The sequence below is a fragment of the Pleurodeles waltl genome, chromosome 7 (genome assembly GCF_031143425.1).
Source record: "Pleurodeles waltl isolate 20211129_DDA chromosome 7, aPleWal1.hap1.20221129, whole genome shotgun sequence".
Taxonomy (NCBI): domain Eukaryota; kingdom Metazoa; phylum Chordata; class Amphibia; order Caudata; family Salamandridae; genus Pleurodeles; species Pleurodeles waltl.
In genome coordinates this window covers 1,136,765,060-1,136,791,363 of record NC_090446.1, presented here as the reverse complement: position 1 = coordinate 1,136,791,363, position 26,304 = coordinate 1,136,765,060, and the positions used below count along the sequence as shown (strand labels likewise).

The 26,304-nt window shown below is 47.7% G+C and overlaps 1 protein-coding gene across 2 annotated transcripts in view; it reads right to left on the bottom strand.

The window, feature by feature from the left end:
- LOC138246025 (tripartite motif-containing protein 16-like protein) overlaps nt 1–26,304 on the bottom strand; it is a 60,701-nt gene that overhangs the window by 10,266 nt on the left and 24,131 nt on the right. For both annotated transcript variants that reach the window (XM_069200179.1, XM_069200181.1), the window contains exons 2-4: nt 11,621–11,716; nt 11,297–11,521; nt 3,914–4,073 (exon numbers count right to left, since the gene is read on the bottom strand). In XM_069200179.1, the coding sequence (XP_069056280.1) occupies nt 3,914–4,073; nt 11,297–11,521; nt 11,621–11,716 (481 nt within the window). The remainder of the gene's footprint in view (nt 1–3,913; nt 4,074–11,296; nt 11,522–11,620; nt 11,717–26,304) is intronic.

Sequence of the window (26,304 nt, the reverse complement as noted above, 5' to 3'; positions counted from 1 at the left end):
CTCCTGTCATCTAAAAGGCTGTCTGTAGCTTTCACCTCCGGCCACCTGCCAGCATCGACAAGGTGTGCGCTGTTTCTGAACTTTGTTCTCTGCGGCTCATGTACTCACTAACTAAAATAATACAATTGTATTTTGTAAGTTTGCGCCGCTTTTGCGTCAAAAAGTGCCACAAATGTGGCGCTAAAAAAGTATAAATATGGGCCCAAGTGTATACATTCCTGTCTTAAAATCAGGCACACGGCACTGCGCCAGCGCGGATGTTCACCACACGGGCCACGGTAGTTCCATGGACTCGGCTCTGGACGTTGCTCTCTGTGTGTTCACCTCTCACTCCCCGGGATCCTTCACGCAGTCAGACACTCATGGTCTCACTGTAGTTCAAGGGCTCAGCTCTTCAGGATGTTTTCTGCTTGAACTCCTCTCACCTTCCAGGACATTTGTTTTAACAGTTTTATTGGTTTTAACATATTCAACAACTACTGCATGTACTCGCGCTTCATGCACACTGCATCATCATATACATAATTACTTATGCTACAATGTCGCTGCCTCCAAAGTGGTCTACGGGCACATCACAATAGTGAAGTTAATGCACTGCAACCGCTATGGAATATCCTGCGATACCCCGACAGGCCATCCAATCTCCCCATATTTCTTCACATGACAGACGGGGATCTCAAGTGTCATGCAGTGATCATTACTCACACCCAACTCTCAAAGGAGGGTGTGCTCTGCCACATTTGACCAATTTATGTTTTACAATACCAGTGGTATATGAAGGGGTGACAATTTTGGATAATCACCTATTTCCCAGGTAGTTATTTCTTTCCGCATACCCATAGCACTAACTCAGAATAATTGTATCCTGGGGCATCGCGGTGTTGCGAGCACTAGATCACCTACATGATTCCCGCAGCTGGTGCAATCTGGGGAGTCCAGTTTCCCAAAATGCCACATTTTTTGATGAGTGATATTGAGTGTTGTACAGAAACCTCACCCGGTACTGGGTGGCAATCGCTTCCTCATGTGGTGCCATCATGGCTGTTTGTTAGTCCTCGTCTAAAAGTTTTCCAATGTAGTTTTCCATGCTAATCTAAGGGTGTCAAAAGAGTGGGGTGTGAATTACTAAGGAGCGGTATAGCTGGGATATCTTATGGGTACACATGTTCATCAGGAGCTTAGCCTCCTGCCAGATTGAAGTCAGAGAGCTCTGTCATGTCTTTGATGTGTGGAAATAGGGCATGCCTTAATTACAAATATTTGTAGAATTGGTGTTTATGCATGTCTTATGTGACTTAAACGTATTCACGGAAGAATATGGTATAGCTGGTCATGACATCCCCCGTCTTAGATATTCCAATATCACCTCTTCGATGGAACCCCTAGAAGGCACTAACGTCCCCTAGCATAGTTCCCTCCAAAGCTGTGTCTTGTTAGAAAGTTGGTTATGCATCTATATAATCCTCAGTGTCCCACACCATAAAATGCTAACACTGGTTGTGGTGGGCAGTAAGTATAATATTTCCCCCCTGCTACATTGGAAGGGTGGAGGTAAGTACCTACCCTGTTCCATTGTTCTGTTGTGAATGAAGGGTCTTTCTGGAGATCGCTCAGCCAGTCATTTATGATGAAAAGTGTGCTGTGCAATAGCATGTCATGATATCTAGTGCACCTATTCCACCATCATAGGGAGATTTGTAGCATTTAGTAATAGTAATGTGTGGGGCTTCCCCTGCCCACAGGAATATCGAAGCAATGCATTAATGCTATTGAAAAAGTGATTCAGGACACGGTACAGTAAATTCTGAAGCTGATACCTTGGCGGCAAGACAATCTTAAAGACTGCAGCGCACAAAATCAGTGACAGCGGGAGAGGGGACCAAAAGGCAAAGTCACTCTACAGTTTCGCAATCAAGGGAGCGAGATTGCTCTCACAGGCGTGCATTCTATGTCTAGCGATATAGTCTCCTGAATAGTGGAACTCCAGTGGGCAACTGCTGCCCACTGGAGTTTTGCCACCTGTGGTCTGACCGGGTACACTACAGTTTATGCTAAGTTTGCCCACAGATCTAAGTATTTATAGGGCCTTGGATACGTATTTTTTCCAGCTGCTGAAGAAAGAGCACAAGGTCATCCGCACACAGACAGACTTTGTCTGGCAATCCAGGTGCCCCTTCAAATCCTATCAGGAGAGAGTTAGTGTGGGCCCACTCCACCAGAGGCTCAATTGCAATGGTGAAGAGCAGTAGGGACAGTGGGAACATGCCTAGTTCCCTACTCCACCAAAAGACCCCTGAAAGTGCTATGCCTATTCAAACCCTTGCCACCAAATCAGTGTACAAGGGATGAACGTAACCCAAAACCTGCGGCCCAAAATTGAGCCCTGTAATCAGCATAAACAGGTAGTCCCACTCTAATGAGTTGAATGCCTTCTTGAGATTTACCATCAACAGGCCCACAGAGCTCTCCCGATATTTTGACAAAGTCAGGGTGTTGTGTAGGCACCGGATGTGATAATGTATGGAGCGATCTTGCATAAAGCCACATTGGTCTGAGTGCACCAGTGACCCTACTACTTCAAGGAGGCAAGTGGCTAAAACATTAGCAATCATTTTAGCTTAACATTAATCAGGGAAATCAGGCGATATAACCACAATGTCTGCAGTCGTCTTGATTTATATATACCCACTATCTCAGCGATTAGTAAATCAAGGGTGAGTAGTCTCCACCAGGCTCCCTTGCCCTGCCCCCTCTTTATGCACAGTCTTTCCACCCCTGCTGAACAGGCATGGGCAGGGTGAGTGGGCCTTAAGGCCTGAAGTGTACCGTGGTAAGCAGTCACTTTATCAATCCTCCACATCCACACTGTACAGGGACATTTCCTTTTCCCCACACACCTCTGGGCCCTACATTTGCTGTCCTTGTTCCTGTGTGCATAGCATTGCATCTAGCTGCACACTACTACATGCCAGCAGGCTTTAAAGTAGGCTTCAGCCTCATCTGCTCCAGGAAAATTGTTCCTACGAATACTTCACTAAAACATAGACGCCGACATTCAAAAGCACATAGGGGCATATTTACAAGAAAGAGGGCATCAGCTACGATGCACCACTTTTCTTGCACCCCCCTGCGCCCCTTAATGTCACCATGGTAGCACTGTATTTACAATACAGTGCACCATGGAGCACACTAGCACAAATTGTAGCGCATTGGTCGACTAGTGTCAAAAATGTTGGCACTGGCCTAGCAATGTATGAGGAGGCTCGCAGGAAACAATGGGAGCAGCCCTTTAATGCCTACATTGGGCAGGCGTTAAAAATGACGGGAAAAATGGTGCAGTGAAATCTCGTGAATTTCATTGCCCCATGTTCTGGGCCTCCTAACGGGGGAATGTCCCCCTTGCATACATAATGCCTGGCACAGGCATAATGTGGCACAAGGGGTCACAAAGGGGCTCAATGCTTGCATTGCGCCACTTTGTAAATCTGACAAGGGGAAAAGGCCTCTTGACACCGCCCTTGCATAAAAAAAATTGCGGTAGGAGGCGCTAGGGGATTGTAAATATGCCCCATAGTGCTTTGCAAACTACACCTAATCTTTCTGCATCTACTTAATTTTCTAAAAAAAACCTAAATGAAATCAACAGTAGGGCAAGAAACCCGGACTCAGTCTGGTCAGGGCGGCTGAAGAAATAAAGCTATCAAGCATCCTAAGCCTTGTCATCTGCGACACACCGGCCACTCATACTTTTCTATCCACAAGATGCACTGGTGTCATCCCTGGGCTCCAACGTGCATAGGCATGTACACAGTGGGAAATCAAGCACCATGTGCAATACTCTGCATGTACACCTCCTCCTACTGCCAGGCCTATGGAGTTATCTCCTGGTGTCACTGGAGCACCTGGGACTCACCTCTCTGAACGATGCTCTCTACATGCTTCGTGCACAGGCTCAGAAGCTGCTGCTTGAATTCTGTGATGGTGTGAGTTAGACGTGCAAGGGGTAGATTCTCTGGGCTCCAGCTGCTTCGGCTACAGTCAGGATTCACATCCATCACCGGTCCCTTAAGGTCCTGAAGTGGCAAAATAAACATCAAAGCGTATCAAAGCATGTTAAGGCTCACTAGAGCACATCAACAAGCACTACTGCACACCAGGTCCATACTAATACATAAGAGCATAAGAATGGTTAGGTTAGGTTCCCACAAAATCATAAAAGTCAATTGACAAGTTAGGAACCATCAACATATCATGACCCTGCCAAACCATCAACATACAGGATCTCCGCTATATCCTTCATATACAGCAGAAGGGAGTTCCAGAACGCGGGACGGACAAAAGGACATGCAAGCACAGGGTGTCACAGACAGAAAGAAGCCCCAGTACCGGTGAGAGCAGCTTTATGGAAAGGATAGGTAGGCTGCTTGGGGCTGTGCCTGCAGGTAGCCTTCAAGTGGGAGTACGAGATGGAAAAGTGAAAGAGCTGTGCTGTGCTGGGAGAGGGCAGTGCAGTTTGTTTCTAAATGTGATCAGAAAGGTAAATTTGAAAACACAATGTTTCACAGTACAACGTCTTGCCAGGTAACATACACATACGTAATTTATGTATCTCTTGGCATGACCAAGGCAGTAACACTGGCAATCCTTCTTTTAAATGTTATGTAATAACGTATATTGCAGAGTACACTGTAGTTTTGCAAAGGATAGTAGTGCAACCAAGGTCCTTGAATTCTGCCTCCTTGTAGTAATCTCAGAAAATCCAAAAGCAAAACAGGCAGTGTCCTATGGCCTGCACCTTCAACAAGCCCCTAATGTGTCCTAACCATGTGCTGAAGACCTTGCTGGGCTAAAATCATAGTGATCTCATTAGAGTTGCCGGCCATGCAACATATGGTTAGGCCAGAACGTTGAAAGTACAGCACATGCCACAATGGTCTAGTCAAGTGCTGGGCCAGTGCCTTCAGTGCCCCGTAAGAATTTCTCCTGCATCCCTAGGAATATAACCAGCCACAGCCATCCCCTGATATCACCCTCTTCAGCTGATGATTACATAAAATGTACCTGGCTATGGCATTGTGGTGAGGGCATGAGGAAGTGGCCTCCATCGCAGGGACCCCATAGCCAGTGGGGTGAGGGTCATATCCTGCCTCCCAGGTCTTCTTCTCATTGTCCTTATATTCTTGGAACAAAGTATGAGGATTTCTAATTATTTGTCACAGATATTCCTCTCCACCTCACATCGTCTAACTCTTTACTTCTCTTTTGATCACTTCCCTCAGCCATTATTTTTCTCTACTTTTCCTTCCCTACCTGCCCAGCAGATCTTTAGAGAAATGCTAGCCTTTTTAGGACTGTTGGGCAGCTTTAGGAGATACTGGTATTTGACTGTTAGTCATTATTCAAATATTTCAGTCTGTGATTGATTAATATGGTAGAGGGAAGCACCTCTCCAATTGTTAAACCGGCAGCAAATCAATGTAATTAGCAGGGAAATACTCACAAACAGTATGTTTTGCTCCTCACACAATCATCCTTGATGATAACAGAGCATCATTAAAACACCTCACAAAAACATACGAGGCTGTGTGACCCTTGTCAGTGAGACACGCGTGGCAAGGCATCACTAGACTGCTATAAGGCCACCCACAGAAATGTGCTGAAGGAATGCAGCTAATATGACTTGGAGCCTTACTTAGAATTTAGGGGGAGGGACGCCATACTCTTGCAAATGTAGTAGATATCCCATTTGTCAAATTACAAGGGCATTGTAGTCTGGGGCACTTGGTATCCAGTGAACGGGATATCCACCAGGTTTTGACGGTGTACTCTGTCCACCAAACTCTAAATACGGGCCATATTCTTCACATACAGAGCTGTTGCCAAAATCATCAATGGAGTGGGTCCCCAGCATTCAAGTGTACTCCCCTTCGCCCACCCAAAAAGATTCACATAGTAGCCCTCACTTAAACCACTCAAGTGCAAAGTTGCCAAATCAGCAAGATCCTATGTGTAACTCACAGTTCGGTTTACGTCCCTTGCTAACTATAGCAGCATCTTGATTTTGAACAGTCGTAGTTAAGATTTCCTTGCCTCTCTAGAGTACTTAGAGCCTATATTCTAGGGTTGGTGAACTGAGGTTACCCAAAGATACTTTGGGGACCTCAAAGAGCGTTCTGGGGTCTCAGGGAATCAGCACCTTACTGCTTGGGTTCATAGGCCCAGAGAGTGCCTTTATTTCCTCTTTGACGCCTCTTGAAATCAGAGGTGTTGGGTAGGAATGGGCAAAGAGATCAAATGCTGGGAAAATGTTGATTATCTTTTCTTTGTATTTGGAGACATTACCATGAGTCGCTTAATTCTTGCACAACCAAACATGAAGTTGTTCAGGGGGTTGTCTCAAAGTATGGGTCTGGTCACTCTTGCAACCCACAGGCTGCAATGGTAGGCTTAACTTCAATGCCACATGATGTCAGTTGAGATGGCATCAGTAATTTCATAAATGATATCATAGAACATGTACTGAGTGATATAATATGTAATATATAACTTTAAAAAAAAAAGTCCAGAACAGGAGGCTAAGGGGCATATTTATACTCCATTTGCGCTGAATTTTCAAATTTGCATATTTGTCCCCCCATGATAAAATGGCCCACGGATGGGAGGAGGGACTAAATAATGGTGCAAAGCCTCCTTTGCACCATTATTTAACGCCTGGGTCAGACCAAGCGTCAGGAGACCTGTGGACCCATTTCCATGGTTGAACACCATGGAATGGGTCCACAGGTTCCCTCCTCAAGCCCCAGGAACACCCCCACCCAATCCAGAGGGACAAGTATAAGTATTTATTTTTTATTAAAGTGCTATTGGGGCCCAACTTGGGACCCCTTGCATGGCACAGTGTGCAATAGCCATGGACAGGGGGCCCATGTCCCCTGGGGTGGCCATTGGGGTGGTGGGCATGACTCCTGTCTTTTCTAAGACAGGAGTCATGTGGTATGGATGGTTTTGCATCAGAAAATTATGCTAGGCTGTTTAGAGGCATTTTTGTTTGCCTCTAACCAGCCTAACGTCATTTTTGGGTGCAAAACCCCCTTCTCCCATACCGCCGGCCCTAACCGGCTAATGTCATTTTTTTTTTTTTTCCTTAGCCCATCCTTTGCGACCGATTGCACCATTCCATAAATTTGGCGCCCGGCTGGCATCCAGGAATGGCGCAAGCCGGCGCTATACTTTTTGATGCAAAACTGTTTTGCGTCAAAAAGTATAAATATGGGACTTAGTCCCCAAATCCTGCAGTGGCTGCCAGCAAAATGTGTCTTATGTTGCTGGCAGCCAATCAGAGCGCTCGCTCCTGCAGCAGTCTGACCCCCACTGAAGCAAATTGGCTCAAGGGTAAAAAAAAAGCTCCTGGGGCCAATCAGAACGCTCTGTTTTTAAACTGGTGCTCTTGTGAGCCTCACATGGACCCAACAGTCCAGATAGGCAAATATTTTTAAACATAGGCCCTCATTACAACCCTGGCGGTCAGTGTTCAAGCAGCGGTAAAAAAAATGGGTAATGAGACTTCGATCTCCAGCCCGGCGGCTGTCACATTCCCACCCTCGGCATTACGACCCGGCCTACTGCCATGGTTTTCGTGGTTTCTGTACCGCCATGAAAACCATGGCAGTAGGCAGTATCAGTGCCAGGGAATCCCTTCCCTGGCAGTGACAGGGGTCTCCCCTGCCCCCCACCCCCTCCCCAGAGTCCTTCCCCACCCGCTCCTGCCCCCGCACATATACACACCCACACGCACACCCATATACACACATGCACACACGCATACCCACCTCCACCCACGCATGCACACATACATACCCACACACCACAACACACACCAACATACCTTGTCACACACATGCATCCAAAACACACAACACTCACAATCACTCATTCACGCAAGCATCCAACGCAACTCACACCCGCATGCACGCATCCCAAAACATACACCCACCGCCCCCGCCGCATACACACAACACCCCCCAACCCCACTCCAGTCGGAGAACCCGACTTACCTGCTTGCAGGGGGTCCTCCGGCAGGAGACGGCCCGCGGCGCTGCTGTCAGCAGCAGCGTCCACCAGCAAAACACTGCCAGGCCGTATCATTGCTCATGATACGGTTGGTGGTGTTTTGCTGGCGTGGCGGTGCTGTTGTCAGCAGCACTGCCTTACCGCCTTACCGCCGCCATGACCGTTGACGGTCATAATAGGTGTTGCTGGCTGGTAGCCACGGCGGCGGTATGTTGGTGGCTGTCGCCGTGGCGATAGGCGGTCATTACCGCCAATGTTGTAATGAGGGCCTTAGTTTTCAAAAACTAAAGAACAAGTTACACCAAACAACAAAAAGGCACAATCTGCGGATCAAGATCTAGCTTCCTGCCAGATTTGGTGTAATTCTGTTCAGCAGTTTTTGCTGCAGCCCTGCCTAAAGAAGTCTATGGAAAATGCCTAGGGAAATTAGCTTTTATGGCTCCGTGCCCCTCTTTTTTCTCAGCCTCTGCTTGACGGCTCACCTTGGAAGTTTACAGGAAGGAGCTAAAGTGAATTCGCTTTTTTTTGGAAAGTTTTGTGAATATTTCTCAAACAGCGCTAAAGTTATTAGCAAACCCAAAAACGCGTTCTCTATGGAAAAGCAAATCTAACTATCACTAACTACCCAGTGGGGACCGCTAGCTGGTGTGTTATATATACACCACCTTCTGCGGACACTGTTTGGTAGTTCACTTCACTTTGATGAGAGGGTAGCTTTGATAATGTTGTGAGGTCTTGTCTTCTTTATTTATTCATCATAAACCTTATGGAATTTCATATATAAGTTTGTCAATTAAAATAGTTTACATGCTGCAGGCACATACTAGAACTCATTTGAACAAAAGTGATTTTATGCCTTTTCTGTTTCGGATCAGAATTGGGAGAAATATGCAATGAAAGCTTATTTGAAAGTGTAGAAGCTTGAATCTCCTATACTACTTTCACATTTTAAAGAAAGGCTATCAAGTCTGTATTACCAGACAGCAGTAGTAGGCAGAACCACGCTCGAAGACTTATATATGGTGGCAGTTCAGACAGGCACTTGAAAGTCAAAGAACTTTAAATATGTCTCCCTTGGAAATTGGCAGCCATTGTGTATGTTGGGAAGCTGAACCTCTGCCCATGGATAATTTGGACCCCAGGATTTTGGACAGTCTGCAGCAGCTTTTTTCTTTTTGATAATCTAGCAAACATAAGGATGGAGCATTAGTATATATGAACCCAGAATTAACCAAAGCACAGATGACTACTTTGGGATGACAGGAAGAAATGATAGAACTTTGTTTTAGCTAGTTAGGCTTGCCCAAGAAGCCCTTCCCAATTGCCCCTATCTGCAGATCTGTACCTATTCTCTGTCCAACACCCTCCATTGTAGTTTGTAGATGGTGTCCCAGTCCCCCAATCACCCCACCCTCACTGCTCCCAATGGATATTTGATTCGAGCCTATGGGAGCTCTCATCATCTCTGTAACATGCCTAAAGGTTTAAGGATACCTTTAGCAGTGAGATTATAAGTCGAAATAGATGCTAAGTAAAAAGTCTCTATTTTCAGTATTAAATGCTGCTGTTCTGTTCCTACTGCCCCTAGTGGGCCTGGAGGTATAATTTCTAGGAGTGTCTCCAACTGGCCACCTCAGTGAATACCCAAGTTCCCTTCCACTCAATACTCATTAGTTTCACATTGAACAAATGTCATTTTCGCTATAATAATGCTCTGTTAAACACAATGGATTTTTTGGCCGGTATTTTTTTTTTCTTTTCCTCCCATCAACTCTGTCTCTCTCTCGCTCTCTGTCTTATCTTGCTTCCTCTCTCTCTCTGCAGACAGAAACCTTATTTCTGCTTCCATACAAAGATAATCAGACTTATAAATCTCTGTGATCTAGGTGGGTAGAAAAGATAATTTTTTCATGCTTCTGTAGACCTTATGATCCTCATCTATATTCCTTTCTCTCTCTCTTCAAAGTTCATGATTCTTTATTGAAACATTCTCTATTTCCCAGCAATGTTCTATCATTTCCTTAAACTTTCTTCCTCTACCTTTTTTCACATTGTCACTATACTCATCTTTATCCATCAAATTTTCTGCTTTGCAAATATCTAATGAAATGTGCAAGTCAAGTATCAGAATGTTGCGTTCTTTACGATTTATATTGATATTATGAAATAGGGCCAGATGTACGACCTTTTGTTTTGTGACTCGCAATTTGCAATCCATTTGCGAATCACAAATTGTGAATCGCAAAACAAAATGTACAACAGTGTTAACCACACTGTTTGCGATTCACAAATGGGTCGCAAGTGACCTGCCTCATCAATATTGATGAGGCAGGTCAAAATTTGCAACCCATTTGGGAATGGCAGTACTCACAGGGATGGTGGCCTGCTGGGCTCAGAAGACCACCATGTCTGTGACTGCTTTTTCAATAAAGCAGTTTTTCTTTTTTTGAAATACAAATTAAAAAATGTATTTTCATTTTCTTTTTTAGAGTAGGCAGTGGTGTGTGGGACCACTGCCTGCTCTTAAAAAAACATTTTCGCTACCATTCACAAAGGGGAAGGGTTCCCAAAAGGGAAGGGGACCCGTAGGACCCCTTCCCATTTGCGAATGGGTTAACACCAATTTGAAATTGGTGTTAACTGCGATTGTTTTGTGACTGCATTCACAGTCACAAAACAATCATACATCCCCCTTTGAGTTGCAATTAGGAAGGGACACCCTCAGGACGACCCTTCCTAACTGCGAGTCGCAGTCCCTATTTTGCGAATTGGTAACTGCATACAGACTCAATTTCCGCCTTTTGCGACCACAAATTTGTGTTGTATATCTGGTCAATAATGTTTTAATGAGACTTGTGTTAACCATTCTAAAATCTCAAGTTAATTCTGGCTAATAACAGTGAATTAACAAACAAACTAAATTTTTCTGTATCTGCTGTGTCACAAGGAGCAAATGAAAACTGGCAAACTGCATTGCTCTGTCTGACTTCCTATGGCTTTATCTCACCCTAAAAGCAACCACAAAGCTAAAATGTGCCTTTTTCTGCATCATGAGCGTTAATTTTCACATCTTATGTTATTATGACAACATCTTTCCTCATATTTCTCATATCATAATATACACCAGTCTTAGAGTTTAACTGCTTTGTGATCATCCAGCTGGACAACCCATGGGCTCAGCTAGTGTTTGGCAATGTCATGTAGCTCCAAGCAAAGTTATACGCACCTTTAAAAGCTGTTCACTTCCACCAGCTCTGGTGCTCTGTTGTAGCTTCTGCCATAGCTCAGTTCTCTTCTCCCCAAGCTCGCTGAGCCTTCCCTCTGCCTGGTCCAGGGCTGCTCTCTCCATGCCCTCTGCCAGCTGCAGAACCTTCCCCTCGGTGAGCTTCACAGCCCTCAGCATTTCTGTGAAGTTCTGCATCATCTTCTCCTTATCTCTTAGAGTACAGATCTTGTTAGAGGGAAGACATGAGCACACACTTACAGATAGACTGTGGTAAAACTTCTTAGGCAAAACGTTGCAAGCCATATAACGCCAACATGAACCTACTTTTATTATATTAATTTGCTTCCTTATTGTGCAGATCTCCGCTTCGACATCTTGAATCTGTTTCTCGAGCTCCATATGCAAGAGAAGGTTTATCTCCTAAAATAATGGAAAAACAATAACAGAGAAATACAGTATCAATAGAACATTTAAAATTAATCAAAGTAGAACAATACAAACCAGTTTCATAACAGAACTGAATCAATAATATTAATTCCATTGTCTCAACCATTCGCCATTTTAATCACAATTTAAACATAAAAAGACTATGAGTTTGCTAAACACTAAGGGCTAGATGTACAAAGCATATTGGTATTCGCAAATGGCCGATTCTGTGAATCTAGCCGTCTGCAAATGCAAAAATGCTTTTTTGTGATGTACAAATACCGAATTGGATTGGAATACATGAATGTTTTGCGATCAAAATGCAGTTGCAAAACATTCACATTTTACAGTCAATTGAAAGATGATGGTAGCCCATTTGCAAATCTTTGAGAATGGTTGGAAAAATATTCTTTAGGAGCCTGCCTATGCTTAAAAAATGAAATTTCAAAAATTCATTTTTTTCTTTTTAAACGCATCCCGTTTTCCTTTAAGGAAAACAGGCTGCATTTACTTACAAACAAACATTGGCAAAGCCAATATGTCTCACCTAAATGAGAGGTATTGGCTTTGCCAATGTCTTTCGTCATGTTGTAAAGTACTGTGACTGCTGAACGGCATGGCTAAAGGTTATTGAAAAAAAGCTATAAAAGTTATTTTGAAACATGAGGGAAGGAAAAAAAAGTTTTATAGCGTTTCTTTTTTATATTACTTTTAGCCATGTTGCACAGCAGCCACGCTGCTCTACACCATGGCTAAAAGACATTGGGAAAGCTAATAGCACTCTCATAGGCTAGACCTATTACCTTTCCCAATACCTGTTTTGAATGAAAGATCACCAAAGTTTGAAGCATCTAATTTGTAATTTCTCTGAGTAAATGCACAAACTTTAAACTGATCAACTCGGAAACAGTGAACAGAGATTGTGTCCCTGTGTTTTTGACTTGTTATATATAAAGTTCATGCAGTAACTCAGAGGAATTTCGAGTTATATGCTATACTTTTAGACATATTAATTGCAAAAAAACAGGCACTTGGCTGTGTGCAGAGCCATTATTATATGACCCATGGTTCCCAAATCCTTAAAATCATCCGATAGGAGCTAATTAAATTGTGAGTGCCTAGAAATCTGCAACTGCTTTCCTAAAAAAAGCAGTGTGGAAATAACAAGCATTCGCAATGCAACTGGTCTTGCGTTTGTTTACGTTAGAGCTATTAGCTTTGTAAAGAATTTTCTTGCCACATAAACTAATATTGAAAAATAAAACAGTTTCACATATGCGAGCCGATGGTCGCCATGACATGCAAAGCGCTTGACTTCTGCCCAGCGAGACTGCGCTGCACAGGAAATGAAAAGATAAAGTAGTCCAGAAACCAGCTGAAAACACAGAGCCTCGTATGTTTTCAGTAGTTTACCGGTGCGCTCGAGGAGGGCTAAACACTGGAAAAGGCATGACGTGTGCATGCCTTTCACAAATGGAATCAATTGAATTGTTCAAAAGGCAAGCCCACGAACTAATGAAAGTGACGGGCGTAACATGTGCGTGGTTAGAAGCCCACATAGAGATTACAACATGGTCTGGTGCGCTTGCGTGCGCTCAACCCAAATAAAGGGTACACAACATTATTTCAAAACAGTAAACATACAAGCAGGGCACAAGTCCCAAGGAAAACAGAGTAGGGGCAATTATCATATGCAATTTGCAATGACGTCACAAGTAGCATGTCACAAGAAGTGATGTCCTTCCCTTAAATTAATCCTCACTTAAAAGGTCAAAGGCGTATTTTGCAAAAGCAAATCAAACATGTTCACAAAAGAACGTGAAAAAAAAAAATTGGGGGTTTTGCTTTTTATGTATCACGTGTAATTTTTTCACATACTAATTTGTATTTAAGCCCAGAAATGAGAGGCAAGTGAAACCTCTCTTGGGCCATTCTCACAAAGGGGATGCTGCCAGTGGGACATAGAATTACAAACATTCTGAGGCCAGTGTTTGCAAATGCAAGCAGCTGCAATGCTGGGTCATAAGGTAACATCGCTCAGGCTCAGGGGAACGGACACCCCTTTCTAACACGCATTTGTAATGCAATGGGCCTCGCGTTTGCTCGAGTTAGAGCTATTAGCGTTGTAAATTCCTAACTGGACTTTTCTTACTACACAAACTGAAAATAGAAAATGTAAAACATTTCAAATAAGTGAGCCGATTCAAAGTGCCGCTATGAGTGCGAAAAGAGAGACAAAAGGAAAAAGAAGTTCGCTCGCAGTTATCGGCAAAAGTGCAATTATCCATGTAGCAGGGTCGGTCTCCAAGGCAGTAACAAAATCGCCCTAAGGAGGAACAAACCAAAAGCAGTTACCAACGAGAAGAAACGATTTTTGAAAGGCAAGCCCATGAACAATTAAAAGTGATGAGCGTGAGGCGGGCGTGGTTAAAAGCCCAGATACATGTCAACAAATCAGAAAGGCAGCGCTTGCGCACTGCTATGCTCAACCTAAAAAAGGAAAAGGTGCAGGATTCTTGCAACTGGCGGCTATATCACGCTTGCCCACCATGTGTGTGCTGCCCAGGAAGACCCTATCCACCCTCGAGCATTCAGAGCCCTTCTTTAGCCCACGCAGAGCCATCAATAGCGTAAGTTCCACCTCCCATCTGAGGACAATGGTCATGTCTGTTACTACGGCGGTCCAGTAAGCCTGAACCCCGGGACAGGACCACACCATATGAAAGGTTTAATTTACTAAAGCATGAAAAATATCATCAATCTTCATTAAGAAGGATCCTCGCCAGACAAATTAGGCACAAACTCAACCCCAGAAAAGGTGTGTGATACATATTGCTTTATGTATGGACGAAGGCATCCTACAAGGTACCTATGAACTCAGTGATAACAAATATTATTATGTATTCATGAAGTGAAAACAAAAATGTCCAATACTCGATATACGAGAGAACAAATAAACAATGAAAATAGCAAATGGTTGACATGATCTCTAACGGCGAGACAGTTCTGCAGGGGTGGCTCCTCCATGAGGGCGGCGGAGCGTCGCCCCCCCCACCAGCAGCGACAGCTGCAAAACTTTCACCAAACTGTGTTTATTATCGTTGTTTGGTAAAAGGGCGGGGGCATCCCCCTCAATGCACCGACTAAACACACATGCGCACTGTGCTCTCTCTTCAACCTGGCACTGTGTTGCCGGACTGGAGAAAGCCTGCACAGGCTCCCAGTCTGCCTGGGAGCGCTCTGGCTAGGCGCTCCCAGCCAATCCTGATGCACTGGCCGCAGGGCAAGCTGGGAGCCTGTGCCTGCAGCAAGGAGAAGCAGGAGTGGAGCGGGTCGAGGCAATTAAGGTAAGCTTTTTTATTTTCATTTTTAATTTTATTTTAATCCCACCCGCCCCCTCCCCACGTGCCGCCCGCCCTTTCTACTTGCCGCGAGCTGCTCCTGCAGCTCTGTTCATAGATTTACTGCTACCTGAGGAATAATAGGAACATGAATCAGAAGTGGGTCTTTTGAAGACAGATGCAGGAGGACTAGCAAACAGATGCTATGGTAAAGGGACAGAGAAGCTGATAGGTTGGAATAGGGGACAGAGCCTGAGGTGACCACAGGTTTCCTGACCAGTCAGAAGAACTCAAGGAGTATCTGTAGAATGATTGACACTGGATATCAACTGTATGATAAGGGTGCTAGGGAAAATGTATCCAGGATGTAATACACTCCCTCTACTGAAACACAAGGACATACTAATAAGTACTGTTTTTCTATACATTTCCACATATGGTAACACAAGATTCATTTTATTCTAGACACCTACCAAACGGGCTTCAAACTATAGTACTCTTGTAGCATCCAAGCAAAGAAGTGAGTAATAAACCCATGTCTTCAATACATGAAATTAAACAGGGGATGCACAGACAGAAATTCAGGTGAACGGACGAATGAATGAATGAATACATGCAAGGATCTGTGGAGGACACAACTACATAATATACCATCTCCAGGTGCATACACAAAGGAATAAAAAAAAATTCAACAGGTACTTCTGCATAATTTGGGTTCAATTTTCTTGGCTGACTTTCAACTGTCAAGTAACCATTTTGTTTGGTTCTACCTAGCTCTGACTACATAGAGTACAACTTACTTATGTTTATCAGGTGCCCTGAATAAAACCAAATCTGTTATTTTCCCCAAGGTGCTTTGAATAGGCACAAAAACATATTACATTTGTTCCTCCCACTTTCGGATGTGTAGCAACCAATCCGGCCCCTTTCTCTTTCTCTCCCCGTGACCCTCCCTTACAGAAAAAAGGGACATATACAACTTGTAATTGCATTTATATAGCGTTTACTGTCCCTGATAAGGCTCTGAAGTACTTTAAGCTGGGGTGCAGTCTGCTCTGGAAACTAAGGTTAGTGACTAATCCAATCGTTAATGGTTGTTGGTTACTGGGGTTTGTAATGTGCTCTGAAGAAGGCCATTCCATGTACTTACTCTAATGTCTTTGTGGTGGATCAAATTAGTAGGAGTTAAGTGTAATCATTAGTGGGGAGGTATGTGAGTTCATTAAAATAGTGGGATTAGCAGATGAGCTACTTATTAAGTACTGCTAGGGTATGACATTAAAAAGAGGACAGGTTATGATCTTTGCGATGAAGTGTGGGCAATGTGCAGAAACACAATAGAGATTAATGTAGACGTGCACATAACAGAGTAGAATGTACTCCGAGAGCTGGGTGTATGCAGAAGATGGAAAGTAAGGAGCAGGTTATTTACAAAAACAAGAGAGTAGACAATCTGAAGTTTTAAAATCAAAGGCAACATTTTCATTTATTTTCAGGATTTTAGGAACACAAGATAGCCTGCACTCTGGGGATATAAAACTGTAGAAAGGAATATCATTATTCGAATGTGAGGTACTATTATATTAAGTACTTTTCGATAGGCCCTAGAAACAGGTGAACAGGGTTGAGGATAGCTTCTCAGACAGTGGAAATGTTTTTCCTGAGTTTCTGTTGTTGGAGGGAAGAACCCAAGACACTGAAGTGAGGAGGGAAGAGACCAAGCTACCTCTATACATTAAAACAAAGGAGATGCAGATTAGTCTTTCCTGTGCACTGTTATTTGGTATTTGGGAGGACTGAGGGATGTGACTGCAAATTCTATTTTTCAGGAAGAGGATATTTTCCAGGCCTGTCCTTAGTCTGTACATTATTGCTGCTTCAAGAAAATTTAACACTTCCTTGTGCTCATGTTGTGGGTGCTCCAGCTTGGAGCCAACCTCAGTGCTTCATGCTGACAAAAACATCCTTTTACTCAAAGGCTGGGTCTCCAGAATAGCCTGAGAAACATACTTGAGAGAACATCATCCCACCACAATGTGTCCTGTAAGAAAATAAATGTAATCCTACAGAAAAGTGGAAAATAAGTTAAAAAGCAACTATTGACAAACTACTGTCTATCGCTGCAAAACTAGAGAGGATACTGTCTCTGCCCACCACTTGCATAGTGTACACACACTACTGCAGCTTTGAAGCGCTAGTTATACTTTAAAAATATGGGCCCTCATTATGACATTGGCGGAGAGTGATAAAGTGGCGGAAATACCACCAACAGTCCGGCGGTAATTACCGCCAAATTATGACCATTGAGGTGAGAACTCCCATAGACAGCCAATGTACCACACCACCCAACAGGCCATTAACACAGAGCACCCCAGCAGTAGCCATCAACAGCCAGGCGGAAGACAAAGTACCGCCCACCATATTATGACACAGCACACTGCAACAATTTCCAGTGCGGTGCCAACGCCATCAAAAGCCTGGCGGAAACCGAACACAGAAAACGAAAGACTCACCAACAAGTACACAGAGGACTCAGCCGCTGCCATGGAACCGGAACTGCAAGTCCTTCTGATGCCCTTCTACACCATGCTCCACCTGGAACACCAACGCCGACAAAGACGACGACGGTGAGTACAGCCGCCTAGCAAACAAGGGAGGGAGGGAGGGAGGAAAACAAGAGTGACACACACACGCACAACACACACCAGACACACAACCAGCTTCAGACGTAAACTAATCACACACGGAACAATAAAACATGGACTAGATTTTGTAAGTACAGACACAATGTATAAGCAAGGGAAAAGCCACCACATGAACATGATATGTACAATTGTCCACAAGGGGCCAATGCCCAGTCCAGAGTACAAAGGGCCACATAGCCACAGGGCACAGTCTGAGGCCCAACTTGTCTCCTGACATCAACTGCACAGAACTCTGCAGGGGCATCATGTTGTAAGTGGGCAGGCACCTCAGAGGGAAGGGGGTGTGGGGCATCTCAGCTGAGTCGGGGCACTTGTCCACTGGTTCTGGAGGGGGCTCCATGCCCATTTCTCTGTGCTGGGGAGTGCAAGGTCAAAGTCTCTCAGGTGGGTGACTTGCCCACTGGTTCTGGAGGGGTCTCCATGCCCATTTCTCGGTGCTGGGGAGTGCAAGGCCACAGTCTCTGTAGTGAGTGACTTTTTCACTGGTTCTGGGGGGAGGCTTCATGCCCATTTCTCTGTGCTGGGGAGTGCAAGGCCACAGTCTCTGGAGTGGGTGACTTTCCCACTGGTTCTGGAGGGGGCTTGTTGTACAGCAGTCGCAGGAGGGTAGCCTACATGCCCTCTGCTGGAGGTGAGGGTTGCGCTGTCTCATCTTGAGGTGAAGGCTGCACTGTGTCAGCAGGTGAAGGTGCCTCCTGGGCAGCCTCTGCTAGAGCTGAGGGCTGCACTGTCTCAGCCGGTGAAGGTGCAGCCTCTGCAGGAGGGGTGGGCTGCACTGCCTCAACTGGAGGTGAGGACTCCGTGACCACTGGTGGTGGTGGTGTCATCCTGCCAGCCTCTGCTGGAGGTGAGGGCTACACAGTGTCAGCAGGTGAAGGTGCCTCCTGGGCACTCTCTGCTGGAGATATGAGCTGCACTGTCTCAGCGGGTGAAGGTGCAGCCTCTGCAGGAGGAGTGGGCTGCACTGCCTCATCTGGCGGTGAGAGCTCCGTGACCACTGGTGGTGGTGGTGTCACCCTGCCAGCCTCTGCTGGAGTTGAGGGCTTCTTCATGACAGGAGGTGCGGGCTCCTTCCCCTTCATGGCAGGAGTCGAGGGCTTCTTCCCCTTCATGGCAGGAGTCGAGGGCTTTTTCCCCTTCATGGCAGTGGCTGAGGGATCCTTACCCTTCCTGGCTGGTGGAGTCGGAACCATAACTGTCTTGCCTCCAGGAATAGGAGGTGCCTCAACTGTCCGCGTTCTCTGTTTGGCTGAGGTGCTGGGCTGGGTCGTTGAGACCCTGCTCTTACGGGCAGGACGGGCGGAAGGAAGAGGTCAAGTTGGGCAAGGAAATGCTTTTTAGGGATGGTGGGGTGGGAAGGGGGAGGAGGGATGGGAGTGGAGGTTGAGGGAGTGATTGTTGGAGGAGTATGTCTGCTTGACTTGGGTGCAGGTGCATGGGGAGTGTGCTGATGTGAGGTGGATGTCTGTTGGGTGTCTGAGTGCTTGCGTTTGTATGCTTTGGGAGGGAGGTCAGACATGGTTGGAGAGGGCACAGGGGACGCGTGCATGGATGTTGTGGAGGTGTCTGCTAGTGAGGTGTGAATGCTGCTTGGTGTGGTGATGCTGATGTTGGCTTTTGAAGTAGTGCATGCAGGTGTGAGTGTGGACATGACTGAGGTAGGTGGAGTAGGAGGAGGGGGTGAGACAGTGGAGGCTGTGGATGTGGTTGTGTCTGCAAATGTCTGGTGTTTGTGTGAGTGCTTGTGTGTTGAAGTATGGTGCCTGTGTTTGACTGTGCTACTCTTATGTGTTGTCTTGTGTGTATGCTTGTCTGTATGTGTGCATGGGATCAGTTGGGGTTGAGGAGCCTGGGACTGGGAAGTGGTAATTGGAGGGGGGGGCGGTAGGGACTGGGACAATGGCTGCCATCAGAGAGGAGGCCAGAGCCTGAATTGATCTCTGTTGGGCCGCCAAGCCACCGTGGATGCCCTCCAGGGATGCATTGCATTGCTGCATCTGGAATGCCAGCCCTTGGATGGCATTCACAATGGTTGACTGCCCTACAAAGATGGATCTCAGGAGGTCATTACCCTCCTCACTCAGGGCAGTAGGGCTCACTGGGGCAGGGCCTAAGGTGCCTGGGGCGAAGGAAATGCCCACCCTCCTGGGTGAACGGGCACAGGCAACTCGCTGAGGGGCACTGGGAGGGCGGTGCTGGTACGGGGGATGGCGGCTGTACCTGCAGCTGGGGTGGTCACAGAGGTGTCCGCCACCACCAGGGAGCTTCCATCGGAGGAGGTATCTGAGTCTGTGTTGTCACCTCTTGTCTCCGCCGTGGTGTTTCCTTCGCCCTCTGTCCCACTGGCTCCCTCGGCGTTGATGGACTCTGCCTCCTGGGTCCTGTGGGATGCAGCTCCTTCTGTCACCTGTGCCCCTGCTCCTCCGCCAGATGATGCTAATGCACACATGGACAGGATGACAGAAGATAAAGGGGGGGGGAGAGCGAAAGAGAACACAGGGTCAATTACAGCACCAACACCACTGTTGGCATACACAGCACAGTCACACACAGGGATCAGGATTCAGCACTATGCATTGCACTGCCATTGATTTGGCTAGATGCCACAGCAAGATGAGGGCCAACTGCATGCCTCCTTGGACCCACTAAGGCCTGTCTGACATGGAATGCAACCTTACCTAGGCTACCTTTTTTTCCTTTCAACCATTACCCTTTAGCTGGATCACGCAGCAGTGTCTGGCCTGGCATTAAGGGGCACCACTAACTGACACCCACCACTCGGATCCCATGCCACCTATCAATTATTGTAGTAATACCCACTGTACTCACCTCCTTGTGGCTGCTGTGATGCCCTCAAGCGCCCATCCAGCTCTGGGTAGGCCACCGCCAGTATGCGGGCCATATGGGGGTGGGGAATCAGGTTCCGACGGCCACCCCTTCCTTGTTGGGAGGCCATCCCCAGCTGGGCCTCCACGGTCTTCCGTGCCCAGCGTCTCAGGTCCTCCCACAGGTTCCGACAGTGGGTGATCCGCTTGCCATAATCCCTTCTTTTGATGGGCGCTGACCTGCAGAGGCGATACAGATGGGAGGACACCATTACACATACAATCCAGCCTGTCACACATATGGCCCACCAATCCTGTTTCCGTCACCAGTGGCACACACTTTGGCTGGCGCACACCATGTACACCAACACATTACACCCCCCATGATACAATTCTTGCACACACATCTCCATGCATCCTTCCCACATGCATCGTGCCCAAGGTGTACTCACCTGTTGGTCTGGAGGCCCATACAGCAGTCCGTAGTGGTGTAGGACCCCAACCACCAATCGCTCCAACTCCTCCGAAGTGAAGGCAGGGGCCCTTTCCCCCATCACACAGGCCACGGTAGGTTCCAGACACAGGTCACAGCAGCACACGCAGTGTAGGTGTTCTGCTGTTGAAGGTCAGGAAACAAGTGAGGAATCAGATAGAAAACCGCAGTCACAACTGTGGCGGTGTACACTGTCACCGCCGGCACTGATCCCCTTTGGCCACTGACCTCCATAGAGCCCCATATTATCAAATGAGGAACTGTACGGCGGTGCAAGACCGCCTTCTGCCACGATGCCCAATGTCGGCATCGTTACCTCAATTCCACCTGTCCCTACATACAGGACAGGCGGATGTCATGGAAATGGACAACCATCACTTAACCTTTACTGCGTCACTGCCTAGACTTGCACATACCTGTCATTACCACTGTCCCATCACCTTAATGCAACCTGTAAACTGAGGATAAAGTTTGATTGTTCAAATTGTGACAGCCTACTCACTCTTGTGACCCTTAGATACCTACCGCTGCGGATGAATGGGAGGAGAAGACGAACCCCCGTGTACAGACCCCTTGGGGACTTGGCTACACTGGAGGGCAGGCACATTCTACTCACCTATTTGGCCACTATAAAGGCAGGATTCCATGCAGTAGGCCATATCCCCAACATAATTGGTGCAATTGACGGTACACATATTGCGTTAGTCCCCCCCCACCAGAATGAACAGGTGTTCAGGAGCCAGAAGAGTTTCCACTCACTGAATGTGCAAATGGTTTGCCTGGGGGACCAGTACATCTCCCACGTCACTGCCAAGTATCCTGGGTTGGTGCATGATGCCTTCGTCCTGAGGAATAGCAGCATCCCAAATGTGATGGCCAAAATACAGTGGCCAGATCCCCCACCCACTGTATGCCTTCAGGTGTTCTCCCCATTGGATTATGTAAGGCTAAATGTCGTCCCTCAATACTTGCAGGTGACTCTGGCTACCCAAACGTATTGTGGCTGCTGACCCCTGGGAGGAATGCCAGGACAGGGGCTGAGGAACGTTATAATGAGGCACATGGGCGAACCAGGAGAATTATTGAAAGGACCTTTGGCCTCCTGAAGGCCAAGTTCAAGTGCCTCCATCTGACAGGTGGATCTCTGTGCTACTCACCCAGAAAGGTCTGCCAGATAGTAGTAGCTTGCTGCATGTTGCACAACCTGGCCCTCAGACGACATGTGCCTTTTCTGCAGGAGGAGGGGACTGGAGGTGACCCTGTGGCAGCAGTGGACCCTGAGGACAGTGAGGATGAGGAGGCAGAAGATGAGGATGAGGACAACAGAACATCAGTTATACGACAATACTTCAAATGACAAACAGGTGAGACAGTGGAACTGACCATTACTCTGACTATTGATTTATCTGTGGGCCTGTCGCATGATGGCATTCACTTCCTTTGCATCTCAGCTTACTGTCACCTATGGCTTCTCATTTTCCAGATGTTTGTGATATGACAACTGATGTGATCACAACTGACTGTTCCCGGTCATTATTTGTTAGATATCACAGTGTTTAGATCATTTGCACTCGATGTGACTGTTCCCACAAATGCACATTAAGAGACACATAAAACAGGGGCGTGGCCAGCTACCGGGAGATGGCGCATGCTTGATCTCCTGGCTCCGGAGGGGCCGCTAGAATTTGGACCAAAATGCGTGCCATCCTCGGGTGCCTCAACGACCGAGGGCAACCGCTGGGCTGGGGAGGACCCCCGGAGGCCGCCTGGCCGCCGACCTTGATCCGGAACGCGCGGGGAGCCAGAATCAGCCTGTCGGCTCCGGGGCGGACCTGCGGCCTACCTTGCCCCGACAAGCCGGGGCCTCGAGTGGCGCCGGGAGCCGCGGCACGGTCGGTACGGCCGGAGAAGCGGCCCCGGCCGAGTAAGCTCTGGTGCCGCGGGCTGAAGTGGTGAGGCCCCCCCGTGAGGAGCGGGGGCGGAGCCGAGCGGCACTCGGCCCCAGGAGCAGCGAACAAAACCAGAAGCGGCCGGCAGAGGAGACGCGAGGCCGCCCTCTCATCCGACCGGAGCAGAGCCCTGGAGACAACAGAAAAAAAAAAAAAGAGAAAAGAAAGGAAAGAAAAAGGGGGGAAGAAAAAAAAGGAAAAAAAAAATGCAACAAGTGATAAAAGGACACTACAGAAGGGTATGGGCAGAACCCCAAAAACTTGAAAAAAACCAGTAAACGAGCAGTGGGTGTGGACCCCACTGGTACCGCGCTGACGGGCCCGGCCTGACGCCAAACTGGGGGACTAATCCTGAGCCCACGCTTGCTGTGACGCTGGAGCGCAGGAGTAAGTTGGCCTGAGTGGTGGCTCGGGCCTGCGCCTAGAGGTGCAGTCCTCCCCGCCTGACCTGGCCGATGCCCCCCAAGGCCCGTCACAAAAAGAAAATCATGGACACTGCACCTCCACCGGCGTGTAAGGAAATGGAAGAACAGCCTTATCTGCAATCCAACGTACAGGAAACCCTGGACAAAATTTTGGGGGCGATTGAAGACACAAAGACAACGCGACAACACGACATCAACCAAGTAGCGGTCAAAGTGGGCCTCCTAAGGGCAGACCACCATAAACTGGCGGACAGGGTCAAGGAAACGGAATCCACATTGGCAATTGTTGGACCGAAACAGAAGGATCTAGCGACAGAGGTGACCTCCCTGGCTGCTAGAGTAACACGCTTAGAACAAAGGGCCGAGGACGCGGAGGGCAGAAACAGGAGGAACAATGTGCAAGTAGTGGGCCTTCCTGAGGGAGCCGAAGGGACCAACATGGTGGACTTTCTGGAGAAGTGGTTTACTACAACGGTTGCGCCTGGATGCCTAACGCCCTTTTATACATTGGAACGTGCACACCGAATGCCATCAAGACCTCTGGCCCCCGGTAGGCCACCCAGAGTGGTGATTGCCAAACTCCTGCACTACAAAGACAGAGACACTCTCATCCAGAAGGCCAGAGAGATGGGCCAGTTTAAGGTAGCAAATAGGAAGGTGACGCTATTCCCGGACTATACCTTGGATGTTCAAAACAGACGAACCTCATTCCTAGCAGTCAAAAGGGCCCTTAGAGACGAAGGGATTCAATATTCACTGTTGTATCCGGCCAGGCTGAGAGTGATACTGGAAGAGAAAACCACCTTCTTCCAAACGCCAGCGGAGGCATGGGAATGGCTCGAGAAGCGGGGGCTCCGGGAGAGGAGACCTGCTGGTGAGGGTGCGACTGCAGACCGGACTCGACGGGCCCGTGAATCGCGGCGGCCTGGGAATCGACTGAGGCTAGCGCCAACACAAACGCAAAAAGAAAAAGATAAAAGAGCGGCTCTGGAGGCTGCGGCCCAGGTCAGTGGTGGAGCTTCCCCCCCGGGGAGCTCCGGCTCAGGAGAGGACTCAGATGATACAGTGGTGTCTTCAGCTGGGGACTCGAGCTACTCGACACGTGCCCCCAAGGTGACGCTGAGGTCTGCTGATGAACTTGGTTAAACATTATACGAGTGGACCTGGCGATGCGGCACAACAAAAAGATGTGCGGCCCCTCCGGACTTGACCGCCCTCCGAACCAGTACCTCGCTGGTCTAGCTAGCCTGGCGGGAACTGTAGCTACAAGTTTGAACAAGTTGCAATGTTACATGATTTTCTGGGCTACCTGCAGGTTAGTAGGTGCCCTGGGGTGGGGGAGTTGGGTTTTACAGTTATTAGTTAGCTTGGCAAAGTGGGTGGCGATACACGATGGTAGGAAATGTTTGAACATGAGCGGGGATAGGGTGGTAACCTGGGGGAACCAAGGACGCTATCATCAAATTACTGTATTAAGATGGCAGAATATAGGTGGTCATTCTGACCTCGGCGGTAAAAGGCGCCTACCGCCGGTCAGAAATCCTCCATAATTCCGCCGCGGTCGCAGTAACCCGCCACGGTCATTCTGACCCGCAGCAGCCAAACCTCCGAAAATCCGACAGCCACAACAGACCGCCAGACCAGCGGTCGGCGGAAAAGTGGAGGTGACAAAACCTCCACCGTCACGCCAACAGAAATACACCCATGCCATTACGACCCACGAATCCACGCGGCGGTCTTTCAAACGCGGTTTTCCATTGGCGGTACACACCGCCGCGGTCAGAATACACACAAACGAACAAAACTCAGCCACATTGGCCGATTTGAATTCCACACACCTGATACACATACACACACCACTCCCACACACACAATACAATATAAAACACACACCCACATCACCCACAAACCCCTTCGACCAAAATCCAAAAAGAAGCACTGAGAGACACAGCAGCGATCACAGAACACCATCACACAGAGGCACACTACACCATCACCCACACAATATCCACACACAAAACAACACACACCACCACACTCAACACACTTAACTACACATACTCCACCCCACACATCATACACACCACTCCATGGCACCCCAAAGACACCCCCGCTTCTCAGACGAAGAACTCAGGGTCATGGTGGAGGAAATCGTTCGGGTAGAGCCCCAGCTCTTCGGCACACAGATCCAATACACCAGCATTGCCCGGAGGACGGAGCTATGGCAGAGGATTGTCGACAGGGTCAACGCTGTGGGACAGCACCCCAGAAATCGGGAAGACATCAGGAAGCGATGGAACGACCTACGGGGGAAGGTGCGTTCCATGGTATCCAGGCACAACATCGCCGTGCAGAAGACTGGCGGAGGACCCCCACCTCAACCCCCACAATTTACAACATGGGAGGAGGAAGTCTTGAACATCCTGCATCCTGACGGCCTCGCAGGAGTCGGCGGAGGAATGGATTCTGGTAAGTTGAAGCTTCACTACTGCTTCCCCCCCACCTGCATGCCAAATCATACCCCAACCCTCACCCCCATCCTCGAACCCCACCCTCACCCCCACCCCCATCCTCACCCCCACCCTCACCCCCACCACCATCCTCACCCCCACCACCATCCTCACCCCCACCCCCAGCACACCTATTCCCTGCCAATGTCTCACCATCACAACCCACACATCCCAAAACCTAGGCCTGCATGCGTCCACTAAGCATGGACACCCATCACCAAAGCATGCCCAATGCATATACACATCCCCCACACAAGCCACCCTCACCAAAGCCCCCACACACGAATGCCAGCACTTGGGGACACGGGAACCCACAGATACACCCATATGGCAC